General features: G+C 38.2%; 1 protein-coding gene across 1 annotated transcript; it reads left to right on the forward strand.

Moving 5' to 3' along the window:
* Window positions 1-11,484: 11,484 nt before the first annotated feature.
* Window positions 11,485-16,111, forward strand: LOC149409745 (uncharacterized). The gene has a single exon (XM_089649138.1). The coding sequence runs from the start codon at window positions 12,647-12,649 to the stop codon at window positions 13,847-13,849; it is 1,203 nt and encodes a 400-aa protein (XP_089505264.1). The 5' UTR covers window positions 11,485-12,646; the 3' UTR covers window positions 13,850-16,111.
* The last annotated feature ends 417 nt before the right edge of the window (window positions 16,112-16,528 follow it).

Here is a 16,528-nt window from a genome sequence, read left to right on the forward strand (position 1 = left end):
ATTGGCCAACATGGCACGAAAAGAGGGAGAGGTGTCGACTTCCCACCTGCAATGGTCTGACGTACTGCCACTGCCAAAAGTGCAAAGTCCCTCAATGTTTTAATAACAACAAAAACTGTTTTACGGCATTTCATTTAAATTAATACTTTCCCCTGTTTTTATGTCTTAATTTTTTACGTATTAGTCGTAAAATAGTTCGCTTTATTCACTGATAATTATTGTTGTAACAGTAGGTACAAACGTTTTTCAGACATGGATGCATAGTGTTTCACATATGATACAATAACGTTTTTCTCAAAATAAACAGAATTTATGGATAAATATTTATTTTAATAAAATAAAACATTTTTTTTTTTGTTTAAACCACGAATTTTTATTAATTTTAAGACCGACCGGTTTCGCTTCACTCGAGCATCGTCAGGGTACAAAATTAAACTGGTTAATTTTGTACGATGCTCGAGTGAAGCGAAACCGGTCGGTCTTAAAATTAATAAAAATTCGTGGTTTTTAACAACAACAAAAAATATTGTTTTATTTCATTAAAATGTTAAGCCACAAAGTGATTGCTTTCTACGAAAAAATAATATTTATTTTATTATTTTTCTCTATTTTTAATTAATAAGTAGAATGCAATTTTTATTTAAATAAAAAAAAGTCATGCGTTTACGGGTTAAGTAATATACACGTGGTGTATTTCCGTCAATTACGATTGACGCGAGCAAATTCTAGCAAACCACGCGGCTGTGAATATTCCACCACACACAGTTTCCAGTCCAGCATCTGCAACAAGTAATGTGCACCAAGTCAACACATATTTTGTTTGCTATATACGATCGATTAACCATTAAATTTTCATAAATTTCGATTCCACATTGTGCGCATGGAATTTATCCTACAGAATTATAATCTGTAGAAATTATTGTGGTCAATTTAATCATAAAGCACAATAGTTTATTAATAACCAATCTTTTTTAAGGGTTATAAATTTTAAATCAACCTAAATAAATTTAAATCTTTCACCAAAAATACGTTAAGAGGTTTGCGTTTCCACTAATATTAATATACCTGCTCATAACTTATAACGTTATCTGATAGATGGAGTAACTTTTTAATTTCTCATACGGTAATTATGTGATTACTTTTTCCTTGTATGCCTTGCGTAACGTATTTTATCGGCTGAAATGACCTCTCCGGAAGACAAAACCAAATCAATTCCGAAGACACAAGAATCATTGCAAACAATGGATCGAACATCAAGCGACGTTGCACAAGAAGGCACATCATATTCCGTGACAGACGCCCATCACGTGTCAGTACAGCTCCCAGCATGTTGGAAGGGCAACATAGCCCTGTGGTTTGCACAGGCCGAAGCGCAATTCGTAAACTACCGTGTGAAGGAAGATTTCACAAAGTACAACATAATTATTGCGGCTTTGGACGCCGATACTCTACAATGTGTGAGCGATATCGTCATCGACCCACCGCCCAAGGATAAATATGCACGTATCAAGACGGCTCTAATGGAATGCTTACAGGACTCCGAAAAAAACGCCTGACCCGTCTCTTAAGGTCTCTAGAGTTGGCAGGACCGACTTTGGCCAAAAGTTCAATTATGAGGACGCTTTGGCTGCACCGCTTATCTCAACATGTGCAGGCAATACTGTCAGCACTTCCAGACAACGACATCAACCAATTAGCTTCAGCTGCCGACAAGTTCCTGGATGTATATCAAAAACCGGAATGCGACGCGGTGGATCGGAACCACAAACCTCGACCATCACAATCTGAGACAGGAATAAACACAATTTTGCAAAACCTTCAGGACCAAATCGCTTCACTTATACAAGAGGTGAAGCACCTCAAATTATCGAATAACGATCAAAACAGTGCCCAGTCTAAGAGCTGGAAGGAGTATTAACATATATATCATATATGATATTTCAGATGTCATAGGACACGCATACCCTCTTTCTTTTACTCAGAGTCACAGGAATATGTCCTATAGACGAAGATATATTTTCCGATGAAGATTTCGTATCATCTTATGTAACCGACCGTCCAGAACAATGTTCTATCCATATAGACAAATGCAAAACGACAGGAAATGTTGTCGACTTATCTATTACCAACCATGAAAATGATCTCGACTTTAAACATCAATGAATTCAACACCTTTGGTTACTTTAGACATGAATAAAGTGGAACTATCAACCCCTGAGGCCATATGTCCATTCCCTAAAGCACCACCCAGGAAGACAAAAAAACAAACAAAGAAAACAACGAAGAAAACCTGGTAGGACTAGAATACTGACAGACACCCAATGACAGAAAAAAATTAAATAATGAACGAAGCTATAAAAAGATATCAAAACAAAATAAAGGCTAACGTAATGGGAGGAAAAAATAAAGCTTCCAGGGTAAAAGAGGATTCAAAAGGTCCCAGCATCAAAGATAAAACATTTATTGATTTAGACCAGCCCAGCACCAGCAAGATTAAAATAATAAGCGATGTTACGGTTGTTATATGCACAGTTTGTAGACAATAATAACATCCTGACATGTAACTTATGCCAAGGTTATTATCACTCTTAGTGTGTTTCAAGAGCACACAAAGAGAATTATTCAGATTCAGATGACGAGAATTCTTTCGTATGCCAGAGATACTATCTGAAGTACTGATGGAGATCAGGATAGTATTGATTTGGAAGATTTATACAGAGCTGCATGTGATGCTAATAAATAAGACTATTTACACCGTTAAATTGATAAATGTTATTATTTATCATCAGCATTACAACCGGCAACCGTTGTGTCGGAAGGACGTATTGTTAAGCTATGTCGTACAATGTATGTAATCTCATAATAAATGAGTGCCTCGCGTTTATCCAAAACAAGGCGGACACTCTCGATGAGATCGCCATCATGCAATTATGTACCTCCGCCTTCTCGGAAGAGGAAATAAAGAATGCGAAGACTATCTTGTTCGACAAACGAACTCTGCGGAAAGGAGACGGCAGGATTAGCCGAGATCTCCAGGACATCCTGAAGGCCTTGAAAGAGACAGACCCTGACAGGCTACCAGTATTCGTCGCCAGACAGCTACACCTGTTGCCTCCTGTCAACTTATCAAGAGTGGACATATCCAAACTCCTAAAGGAACTTAACGCTATGGAAATAACACTCATTAAAACCAAATTAAAAGACTCTTCGGTCACAACAAATGACGAGCTAAAACAAGAACTGGCTTAACTTAGAGAACAAATTACAAAAATACATGCTCCAAACAAACAAAGCGATTTAGCCGAGAACTTGCAACAAAATAGTGGCATAAATGTAGGTAATCCTCAACGTAAAAGTAAACAAATACCGACAGAAGAGTCCTACTCAACTGCTGTGACTAAGAACGCACTAATGCAACCACCACACACATGAAAAATACACAAGAACGCACCGAGCGTAGAAACAGTGATCACTGTGATCACTTCGAACGGCCCGAAAACAATAAACAGAGAACTCGCGAGCACTGTCCGCGGCCACAACCCCGGCCTTCCGCGATGGGTGAAAACGGATTTACACTAGTAACGCGGAAAGTTAACCGAAACTTGAGAGGTAAAGCAACATCAACAATATTAAAGTCGGCTGACTTAATCACGACGGTTTACCTTGGAAACCACCGAGGAAGACATCAATGCCTACCTAGCAGAAAAGGGTTTGGAAGATACCAAGATTGAAAGAATCAAGCCTTTCCGCACTACGTCTTTTAACATCTTTGAACTTTCTGTCAAAGCGATCGAAGTAAAGAAATTCCTGGCAGAAGAACTTTGTATTCTGAAGATTTATAGAATCGCGCATATCAACTAAACATCAAAATGACAAGTAATAATTTGAGAATTATATCCGTGAACTGCAGATCGGATAAAATTTATACATGATCTCTGCGAATTACACGATATTATAGTAGTTCAAGAAACGTGGTTACTCCCTACAGATATTGACTTCCTATCACATATACACAAGGATTTCAACAGCTTGGAACCTCTGCCATTGATATCGCCAATGGGCCACTCCTGGGAAGACCGCCCGGTGGAGTGGGGATAATCTATAGACAAAATTTAAGGGTTACCGCAATCCCAATGCATAACTGAATCTGAATCTGGCCGGAATCAATGAGTGGACGTCGAATCGTTGATATGGCCCTTTTCTTTGAACAGCCCAAAAATACAACTGCTAAGGAACCTTTTACTCACCCAACAGTCTCGCCTAACCAGGCAAACAGGAAGAGACACAGGGGTGATCATTGTCGTCCCGACTAGCGTAGATACCCAAGATTCAATAACAACAATCTGGTCTTATATGGAGACTATCTCCATCGCGGTGAACGCGGGTAAAAACAAGATGAAACGCGAGGAAAAGGCTATCATAACCAATGCAATGGATGACATTAAAAAAGTAGTCACTAGCATGGCAATATCATACGCGTCCGCGGCAGCTCGAGCATCGACACTGAGTGAAATCCTCGAACCCCAAAAGGGACTATAAAAAAGCTTCCCTTCCCATCCAGTCAATCCCTGTCCTCACTAAATCTTATGCGAGTGTTACCTCCTCTAGTCCCCTATCCAAATCGATCAAGATTGACGGAATCCCAAGACAGATCCCTCTCCACCCAGCACACGGTCCTGTTCTATCCTACCATTCCCGAGGGTAAAACCTCAGAAGAAACGCTGAAGAAGTGGACAACGCTGCTAAACCCGAACAAAGACGGTTTTAAAGTGGTAAGAACACGGAAGATTAAAGGTGCTGGATTCGCCCTTCAGACAAACAGTCAGGAGGGTCTTAATAACATCAAAAAGGCGGAAGCTAAACTAGTCGAACAAGGAATCAAACGGTCAGCCCACAAGGACGCTTACCTAAAATAGTAATTTATGACGTTCCGAAGGGAGAAATTTCAGGCGATCCGGCACTGTTTGAGGAGATTTTCACTAATAACATTACAGGAAAAAGCGGTCTGCTAAAGGAGGACTTAAACGACACAAAGAAAAGACACAGTTTATTCGTATAAACTCTTACAAAACACGAGACCAATGGATATGCTAAAATGATTTATAACCAAGTAGTGTTTTTTTACTGCGTTTTGTGCAGGAGACCAATTTGAACCCTAGACCCCTATGCATAGACATGCTAAAATGATTTATAACCAAGTAGTGTTCTTTTTACTGCGTTTTGTGCAGGAGACCAATTTGATGACGGTACAGTACATGAACATATTATTATATAATGTTTTATCAAATGCCTTTATTCGATTAATCATGGCAAATCAAGCTATCAGTATGTATTGTGGATAAAATGAAATTAAAATAATTAAATACAGACAACTCTTACGTTGAGTTTTGAAATTCAATGTCAGGATGAAAAAATGTATTGTAAGAAGATCTTTCAGAATTCACAATTCACATTCCCCTCTGGTCATCCAGGAGCCACTTTTCGCAACTGATTTATAACAGATATTTAGAAACTTTCTTATCCATCAATTTTAAATACTCCACTTTTTGTTATTCGTAAAGAACGGAAGACATTGATAAAAATTTTCTCCTGGACCCCCAAGTGATGAAACTTCGTCCCTCTTCCCCAATCGAATCCGACTGACCTTCAACTTCACAGTACCGAGCTGCACTTCCTCAATCTCCTCCAACAAACTTCTACTCCGCTCATTCCCGTGGTTGATGTCTAAAGCAAACAACTTGAGAAAGCGAGGTTGAATAGGCATAGAGTTTAATTCAATAGACAAACACAGTTTTCCAGTTACGTCAGACCACACGATGGAGGTGATTCAGATCATTAGCAGAGCCACTTCTGCCCCAAAGCAGGATTGCAATAAGTATCTGGATTCAATCAACAGTAAAGAGTATATTGCTGGCCAACAGTTATGGATGATGGCTAGAGATGGCTCTTCTCCTTGAGGCCGATGCTTCAGTCGGAAGCATCTGCTGGGGGAAGATGAAATGAATGATCTATGGTCATAACAACTGATAACCAAAGAGCCTTCCAACAAGTAGTTGATGGTGACCGCCCCAAGTAGCAGCACACGTTGCTCCAGAGACAGTGTTCACTGGCGTCATCGAGATTTAGAACCACCAAATCCAAGGACTAAAGGAGGTGCTACTGTTCTCTACCCCGCCGCGACTGTGGGTTCGGGCTTCATAGACTTCCTCCAAAAGGAATGCCATAATATATTGAACTTGGAAGGTAATCTACTTCTGGTGCCAATCATTACCGAAGACTTTGCCAGCGCATGATCCTGCAAATGACTCTGTATAATTTGGAAATATTCCCAGTTCCAGCTTAACTCAACGCCGGAGCCGCGGTATTGACGCCACCACTGGAAAAGCTTACGCCAGTGTGATGATCGCAAACCTGCAAAGGCATAATGTCCATCTGGCAAGTGCAAAAAGTCTTAAACGGAAATTCGAAGAAGAATTATGAACAAAAGTTACAAGTTAAATGATCAAATACTCGGATAATAATGACGAAATTTCAAATTGGCTAAAGGTAATTCATTTATATTAAGCTTGCATATTTCATGAAAAGAGAAGTGGTGGGGGTATATATAATTGTAATCTGATAATTATGTAAACGCAACAACCGACGTCGGACACACCACATACTTACTGCGGCAACTTAGCCCTATTGCCTATTTGACAGCTAAGAAAAATTTCCCCAATTGCCACCTATAACCAGAAATAATGCTCCTCCAGGACCTGCCAGACCCTCGGTAATAATTCACTAGTCAACCGACGCCCTGTCCACTTCCGAGTCGAAAACCAACTGGATTGCTAAGACACATGCTGGAGATGGCTGGACCCACGTTAGCTAAAAGTGCCATTGTTAGAACATTATGGTTGCAGCGCCTCCCACAGCATGTACAGGCGATACTGTCCGCACTGCCAGACAATGACCTAGAGCAACTTGCTTCAGCAGCGGACAAGATTGTTGACGTTTATCAAGCAACTGAATGTACTACGGTAGACCGTAGCGAAAGACCAAGTACATCGCGGTCTGAAATTTCTGAGAATTCAATATTGCTTGACCTACAAAAACAAATATTAACCCTTACCCGTGAAATGAAACAACTCAAGTTATCGCAAAATAACAATGGTAACCATTCTAACTTTCACGGACGCGACAGACAAAATACTCGCCGAAATTCATACTACCAGCCTCCATCAAGACAGAGCCCCGCTAGAAGACCAAGGTCTGGGTCTCGCGGGAGATCTCCGAACAGGAACTCTGATGGATACTGCAGATTTCACACAAGATATGGCGAAAAGGCATATAAGTGCTACCAACCGTGCTCCTTTCCAAAAAAGAACCAGGGAAACGACAACGGAATACCATAGTAGAGACATGTGAGATTCCGACAAACACTTGCCGTCTCTTTCTATATGACCGAGAAACGTGTCAGAAATTTCTCGTGGACACCGGCGCAGATGTTTCTGTTATCCCTAGACTTTCTGGAAAATAAAATAAGCCCCATAAATGGGGCATTAAAATGTTCGCCCGAGCGGGATCAAGTGGCTTTGTATATGACTTTGAAATTTACACTGGCAAAGACACCAATGTGGGTGAGAGGACTGCACTGGGAATCAGTGGAGATATTTTTTTTTTTTTTTTTTTTTTTTTTTTTTTTTATTGTTGATACATTTTTTTTACAATATTTCATATTTCAATTTAGTAATGTTGGCCTATTATCGTAAGACTTTGTCGAGGCATTCCTCAGAATGCAAACTATAAAGTTTCTTTCGACAATTCGTTCACCTCTCATTCACTGATTTCCAAATTAAAATCTATAGGCATATGGTCCATTGGTACTGTTCGTAGCAACAGACTACGTGGTTGCACATTCAAAACAGATCGTCAGTTACTTGAAGAGGGCCGTGGATCATATGATTATAAGACTAAATTGAAATCTGGTGTTTTTGCCATAAAATGGTTCGACAATAGGAACGTACACTTTGCATCGTCATAAGTCGGACGGGAACCGGTTGGTACCGTCCGTCGTTGGTCTAAGGTTTCCCGTTCCTACGTAAATGTTCTTTGTCCAGCTATAGTGGCAGAGTACAATAGATTCATGGGTGATGTTGACCTCAGCGACATGTTGATTTCACTCTACCGAATTGATATCCGATCAAAACGCTTTTATTTAAGAATAGTTTTTCACCTTGTTGACATGTGTGTGGTGAATGCTTGGCTATTATACAGGCGCCACTGTTCTCAACAAGGTGAAAAATATAAATCGTTATTAGTGTTTCGATCTGAGATTGACCGTGCGCTAACAGCTGGTAATTCTACAGTCAACCCACGTCGTAGAGGTCGACCCTCACATGAATCTCAGGACAAACCGTCTTATAGTAAGGGTCAAGTAAACCAACCAAGACTTCTTGGTGATGTAAGGTTTGAGGGCTGGGGGCATTTTCCCCGATATAGTGAAAAGCAGTTGAGGTACAAGCACTGTCTCCAAGGCATCACCAAAGTCAAATGCGAACGGTGTCTAGTACATTTGTGCTTTGCACCTACTACAAACTGCTTTTCCGACTATCATGATAGGTCGAATACACATTGATTATAATACATTTTAGTTGTGCATTTTTTTAATTAAACACTTATTTGTATTATTTGTGTTATTTGTGTTTTGTTGTTTATTTTACCTAACTATAAAAAAAATTCCCCCTGACACACAATGTTAATTCAAATTAACGTAGAATATTTTATAAAGTATGTATTAAAAAAAAATATATATATACAAGAAAATTTCAAATAATCTTCTGAGGTATTATCAAGCATTACATATTTTTATATGTGGAAACAATAATGCGGGTGTGAAAGGGCTAACCGTGACACGGCAGAAACTTTTCACATCAGTCCGTGCTATATTTACTAATAACAAATGCTGGACCAGCGACAACACAATTGTGGTGATACTCCCTGACGGACTATGCATAGACCATAAAATAAATTTGGATAAGATTAGGAGATAGGAGAGATCATCTAATATTGAATATTTAAATTGCAGGTGAGAATTGTAAAAAGCAGTGGAAGACAATTCGCGATGGGTATATGCGTTTTAAACGCAAAAATAAACTCCCCACGGGATCGTCAACTCCGAAAAATAGTCGAACAAAATGGAATTTGTACAGATTATTTCCTTTTTAGAAAATGTTCCGCAAGAGAGGTCTACTATTGGTAACATAGATGATGAATCGGAGTCATCACAAATCACCGCTGAAGAGTCCTCAGAGTCGGCACAGATTAATACTCAGCAAGGGAATGACGACACGTATTCTGTACCTAATATCGAGCAAGGGAATGCTGACACACAGTCTGAAGATAATATATCTGTTCCTCTTACCGCAGCGTACAAGCAAATAAGAAAACGTCCCCATAGCAAGAGAGATGATATACTATCATTTTTGAGAGAGAGAGAGAAGTCACGGCTTTCGCTGTTGAAAAATACCTCTCAAAATGAAAAAAACAGATGAGTTCAGCTCGTTTGCTAATCATATTGAGCACGTTTTAAAGAAATTACCAATTTTGCTTCAAATAAAAGCCCAAAAAGATATCTTTGAAGTTCTCACCAAGTACGAGATAATGGCCGTAGACAATGCAGCTAGTTCAACACCATCTACTTCAAGCGCTGATACCGCCATGACAAGTGCTTCTGATGATAGTCTCTATACAATAGTAAATGTGTATTCTCCACTTAGCTGTTATTCGGAACCGACCGATTTAAGTACCACAAGAAGAACTAATTGACGGGTACTCTCATTTTCACAGACAATTACTTCGATTGGTCGGCCAAGAAGCTCCTGTGGATGTAATGCAAGTTTTAGTTAATCTTGCTTCCCTGGATTTGCAAAAGCAGTTATTCAATGTCTCAATTGCCCTGTCAATAGTGTTGATGCCGAGAGGTACTTTAGTATCTACAACATTGTCGTAACTGATCGCAGGCAAACAATGAAATGTAGAGTTACATTGGAATCTTGCTACCCTGGATTTGCAAAAGCAGCTATTCAATGTCTCAATTACCCTGTCAATAGTGTTGATGCCGAGAGGTACTTTAGTATCTACAACATTGTCGTAACTGATCGCAGGCAAACAATGAAATGTAGAGTTACATTGGAATCTTGCTATCCTGGATTTGCAAAAGCAGCTATTCAATGTCTCAATTACCCTGTCAATAGTGTTGATGCCGAGAGGTACTTTAGTATCTACAACATTGTCGTAACTGATCGCAGGCAAACAATGAAATGTAGAGTTACATTGGAATCTTGCTACCCTGGATTTGCAAAAGCAGCTATTCAATGTCTCAATTGCCCTGTCAATAGTGTTGATGCCGAGAGGTACTTTAGTATCTACAACATTGTCGTTACTGATCGCAGGCAAACAATGAAATGTAGAATTTACAACAATGCTAGCCTTTAATTGAGTTTTTAACATTGTTTTTTTTTGCGTAATAAATGCGAAATTTTCTATTTTGAGTTTTTTTAAATGCAAAATCACGATTTTTTATTTGCGAAATTTACGTAACCCTATCAATAATCAATTAAATGTAACATTCAGCCTATAATAAGTATGTTTCCCGCTATCCCAAACTCCCCACCCCCACTTCCCTCCCGCAACTGACACTGTCTCTCTCTGATTTTCTATCTCTTTCTCTCTTAACTATTGGTTTATATATATGTGTATTATTCTGTATTTGTTAGTATTTTTATAACAGTCCTGATGATGGTACAGAGGTAGCGAAACCGGTAGACTTTAAAATATCAATAAAGTGACTTTAAACAAAGTGTTTCCTTTTTTATTATTTGAATTATTATTTAATAGCAATCTATAGAACTCATGGATCCAAAATCCAAACATCCATGGATGAAAATATGCCATGACATAAAAAAGGCTCCAGAATAAAAAATCTGATAAATTTCATTATACAAACAAAAGCAAAACTAAAAAAATAATAATATCGAAAGAAAGGATTAATATTGGATTCACAAAAGCACACGTAGAAGACTGTGACCCACTGATGCAATGCTATCATTGTCTTGGTTACGGACACACCTCACTGAGATGCCTCGAAGAATCCCAGATGCCTCCACTGTGCAGAAGAGCACAAAATACAACAGTGCACCAAAAAACAAGAGCCTGCCAAACGCCACAACTGCACTAACAGAAAGGGTTATCAAAATGATCATACAGCTAACAGTCACCTATGTGAATTCCGCAAGAAAATGTTACAAAATGCGCAAATGCGAATTGAATATGACTGAGTTGTATTTCACATACTTATTTCTTTTACACTAGAAAGTCTAATTAACGTAAAATTTACGCATGCGTTTGCGAAATATTGCTCTCTCTTTCTAAATAGCGCGAATCCATAGCTGTGCGTTTAGGACATCTCATTCGTCGCTGTGAGCTGCCGTGTGGTGTACGTGTCGATAAGGTAAGTGTCACCGATTTTGAAATATAATAAACGCGTGAGTCAAAATTACTCATGATTATCTTTTAAATGACTTTGTTGATTTTGACTTTATTATTTATGATAGTTTTATTATTTTATGTATCTGTAAGTATTTTATGTATCTGTAAGTATTTTATACCATAACTATATTATAATTTTCTTTTTATAGATATTGAGGTAAAAGTATAATTCAATGGGGAGTAGAAACTAGGACGAAGACCATATCCTGGCCGCTCTTATGTTAAATGATGACGAGCTTCCCGGTGAGGATACCGATAGTGAAGTAGAGGACCACGGAAGTGAAGATGACATCCAGAGCGACACAGAAGAAGCTTTCATTGATGAGGTACAAGGAGAACAGCCAACACCAAGTGGAAGTGTAATCTTAGACGGGCAAAACAGCACTGAACCACCAGTCTCCACTTCGGTCTCTCGTAGGATCATAGCCTTGCAACAGAGGACTATCAGAGGTAGGAATATATATTGTTGGTCCACGTCAAAGTCAACGAGGCGTGGCAGAAACACTGTTCGAGCTCAAAGAGGTCCAAGCCGCATGTGCCGTAATGTATATGACCCCATCTTATGATTCAATATGGTTTTTACCAAAGATATTAGAAGAACTTTTACTGATGAAATAATTATGGAAATCGTACTATGGACTTGTAACATCACTATTGGTGTCGCACATCGATAGTTCTGAACGTCATTGTATTGTCGTCTGTGGTCGCACTAACAAGCTCTCTCTGTATAACCGTCACAAGAATAAAAGTCTATCTCACAAAATACGATCAGTGTTTTAATATAAAGTCATCCACATTAAATAGAATAAAACATGGTGTCAGAAGTGGTATCAATAGTAATAATATAATATACTGGAAGTTCGATGTTAATAGTAATAATATAAATTGAAAATATTAAGTATAATTCAAAATGGCGAAGGACACGCAAAAGTCACACATACAACATGATTTTCATGCCCTGTCAAATCTGCAAGTGTTGTGAAATAATATAAATAATGATTCAAAATGGAAAAATTGGTGGCTAGACTACGAAATATACCTGGTGGCGTCAGGTTTGGAAGAAGCTACAGAAAAAAGAAAAATTGCAATTCTACTTCATTCAATTGGCTCCAAAGGTATGGAAATTTTCAAATCATTTAACATGAATAGAGAATCAAGCACGCTACAACAAGTCAAGAAAAAGTTTGATGAATATTTTGCGCCTCACAAAAACTTAACAATGATAAGAAATTCATTTTTTACACGAAAACAAAATAATTCAGAAGACATCAATAATTTTCTATGGGACTTGGAAAATTTAAGTTTGGATTGTGAATTTGGAAATTTAAGAGAATCTCTGGTAAGAGACATATTTATTGCAAATATGTGTGCAAATTTAAATCATATTCGTCAACGCCTATTACAAGATTCTACATGGTCATTGCGAAAAACGATTGAAATTGCAAAAACCATCTTAATGTCACAAAGCCATGCAGAGAAAATTAACCAACAAACACACACAGAAAATATTCTTCAAATCAGTCATAATAAAAATACTTCAAGAAAATCAAGTCAGTTTGGATTTTCAAGTCGTCATGGTTCACCGTCATTCTCATCATCACAGTCAAAATCAAGTCAGTATGGATCTTCAAGTCTTTATGGGTCACCATCATCATCATCATCACATCTAAGGTCAAAACCGGAATTTATCCATTTGACAGAAATATATTTACGGATGATGACTTTTTTAACGAGCACAGTGACAGATCGCCCAGTTCCTGTCCAGACATTACCAGATGGTCGACCATCAAACTTAGTTATTGAAAAAGATACATCACCAGCAGACTTCGAAGACCTTTCAATAGCTGGACCCTCTGGGCTTTCAAGAGCGGAGTCTGTTTCTTTTATTGGTCTTGAACAATTCCGCGATTCAATAAAGGCAGGCCCTCGGAAAAATATGAGAAAACCTAGACAACTAGGTCGTAGTTTGATTGCTACAGATACGCCTGAAAAAATCGAAATCAATCAACAGCGATCAGCTGCCAAAAAGAGGAAGGATGCAAAAAATAAAAAAATTATTCGTGCCGTTTTAGCGTCCAGTTTAGATGATGAAACAGAAATCTCCATTCCAGATTCAAGCATTGACATGAATTGGATGGAGAATGATGAGATAGACCTGACAGAAGAAATGATGATGGAACCGTTAGAGAGATCCCCCGGCGAAGGAGAATTTGTTGTGGTAGTATTTGACACGAAAAAAACAAGAATTTATTATATTGGGAAAGTTCTTGAAACACGGAATGATTCCCTGGAATACTTCATCAGTTTTCTTAGACTATAGACAAGAGGTCCACAACAATTTTCTCTACCCAATGTTCCTGACTTATCATATGTAAAAGAGCATGACATTAAATATATTCTCCCAAAACCAATTGTATCTGGAAGCACTAAGAGGCAGCAGCAGTCATTTTGTAAGTTTGATGTTACCTTTGCTATAAACATTCGCTAAATCTTTTGCTCTAAAGGTAAAAAATTACATTACTTATTTTTTTATAGCTCTGCGAGTTTTCATGTTTTGTAATTATTTTCATATCTTGCTACTTTTTTTAGTTATGGGTTTTTCATATTGTATAAATTATGTTTATAAATAAAGCCCTGATTATTTTCTTAATTTATTTGTTTTATTGCGAGGATTATTAATATAATTTTCAGGAGAATTAATGTGTTGGTCCACTGTGTACTTCTTCGGCTCACTGTGTACCATGCCTGCGGTTCACTGTGTACCAGCATTGTACACAGTGAACCAAAATGTCATTTTTTTTATATAAATCATTATATATAATTAATAGTAAACTCTGCGAAAATGAGTTTATGCACATAGAAAGCCAAATAAATACTGAAGACAACATTTGACAGTTATACTTTAAATTTTGGTGGCCCAGGTCAACTCGGAAAAGGTTCACTGTTGACCCACTGACCCTACTCTACGGTACACATGTTAATTTTAGTACATTCAGTGAACACGTGTAGAGAGTCTGGATGGACGCTCAGCGGTGAATAAATAAATAAATGTCTGTTTCAGGATCGTGACCCGAATCACCCACCGATAGCCGGAAGAATATTTGACTATATTACTTGCTCCCGGAACACGTCTGAAAGAATTTCTAGCAGCATTTATATTAAAATGTACGCAAATATTACAGGTGAGCGTATGCGTGTTTGTTTTAATATTATAAAGTAAATTGGTAAAAGAATATGATAATTTTAGTCAACCCAATTAAATATCACATAAGAACTGCGCACTGTGTTCGCACATAATATACTTAAAACTGCACTGTGCGTGTACATCTGTCAGCTTACTTTTTCTTCTAATATTATAAAATATTACGACTCTGAAAGTACACTTTACAGTACGCATGTTAATGTTAGTACATTCAGTTAACAGGTCTAGAGTCACAACAGACACACAAACACATTATCAACCGCGACGGACGCTCAGTGCCCAGTGGTGAATGAATAAACAAATGTGTAATCGTCTGTTTAAGGATCGGACCCGAGGCAACCCATCGCTGAAGGATTATTTGACAGTTCATTTGACCGATATCACTCGGCCCCGTACATGTCTAAAACCATTTCAGCAGCATTTATGTTAAAATGTACGCAAACATTACAGGTTTGTGTGATATATGTGTGAGTGTTTGTTTGTTTGTGTGAATACACAATGTCGTGTGTAATACACAATCTAATGGTTGTGTTTTTATACAAAGAAAAGGATCGCTTCGATAAAACTGGAGGTAACGGACAGACGGACGGATGCACGGACGATTTATGGAACGCTGTCTACATTAACTAGAGCTGAGATCATCCACCGATTTAATAATAACGGTCCGCTTTTCATTACTATATTATGTCACCTGAACATGGCTAAATTCATTTCGGGCAGAGTTAACGTAAGAATATATTACAGTATGATGTATGTGTACTGGTGTGTTTATTAATAATTGATTTATTTACACATGTTTAATTTTTTTCCTCATGTCGTCGTGTGGTAAGTACACGCCATCTGTCGGCAGAAGACCGTAACTTCATTGTTCCCGATCGATTTACGAAGGGGCTAGGTGGAAGTTTACGATTTGGACAAATAGATGGCGTTGATTATAAAGCAGTTTCCCAAATTATAGAGAGAGAAGCCGAGTTAATGTTTACAATATCTTCAAACAGGTACAGGTAATTATGAAGGTAATATTTATTTATTTGCAATTTAATTTATTTGCATTTTTTTGACAGCTGTGATTGGGTGTAATCGCCGCCATTTCTTCTGCAGCCTTGTCATTGGCTTATTGCTTTCGGTGCCCAATTGCTATTGGCCGTGGCTGACGTAAACAAATTCTAAAAGATTTTAATAATTTGCAATGCCTCCTAAGAAGCTGCAGTCTGAGGACTCCGAACTATTGAAGCACATCGACAGCTTTCAAATGTTAGGCTTGAACGCGAGATTGCGGAGCTTAAGAAAATCGTTAATCACTTCGACAAAACGAATAATAACCACGACCAACAGCTGCTCGAAAATAACATTGAAATCTTCGGCATCTCAGAAAATACCAACGAGGACATTGCCGACACCATTATTAACAATGTAACAACAATGCAACCAAAATGGGACATAAGATAAACAGAGAAGATATTCTTTACGCCAGCAGGGTAAAAATACGCCTACATCCTCTACCCGATGGGTCCGGAATAGTCACCCCTCGCGATCCTCGCCCCCGAAACATTGTAGTAGCATAGGTTTAGCCGGAGGGAATATATCTCTTATAGATAGTTCCGCGAAAGAGTTTAAAATCGGTAACAACTTTAATTTTTTATGGGTGCGAAACTCCAAGATATACATAAGAAAGAACTAAACCTCTCCCGCAATCCTGATATCTGGCCTGGCTCAGTTATCAAACCTGTTGTAACTACAAAACCCTCTACCTTTTCTATTCACTTCAATTTATCTCATATTATCTCATACTTTTAT

The sequence above is a fragment of the Hesperophylax consimilis genome, chromosome 29 (assembly GCF_061612785.1).
Source record: "Hesperophylax consimilis isolate HC1 chromosome 29, BYU_Hcon_1.0, whole genome shotgun sequence".
Taxonomy (NCBI): domain Eukaryota; kingdom Metazoa; phylum Arthropoda; class Insecta; order Trichoptera; family Limnephilidae; genus Hesperophylax; species Hesperophylax consimilis.

Coding starts and splice junctions, on each gene's coding strand:
- LOC149409745 (XM_089649138.1), top strand. CDS start 12,647: ATGGAAATTTTCAAATCATTTAACATGAATAGAGAATCAAGCACGCTA.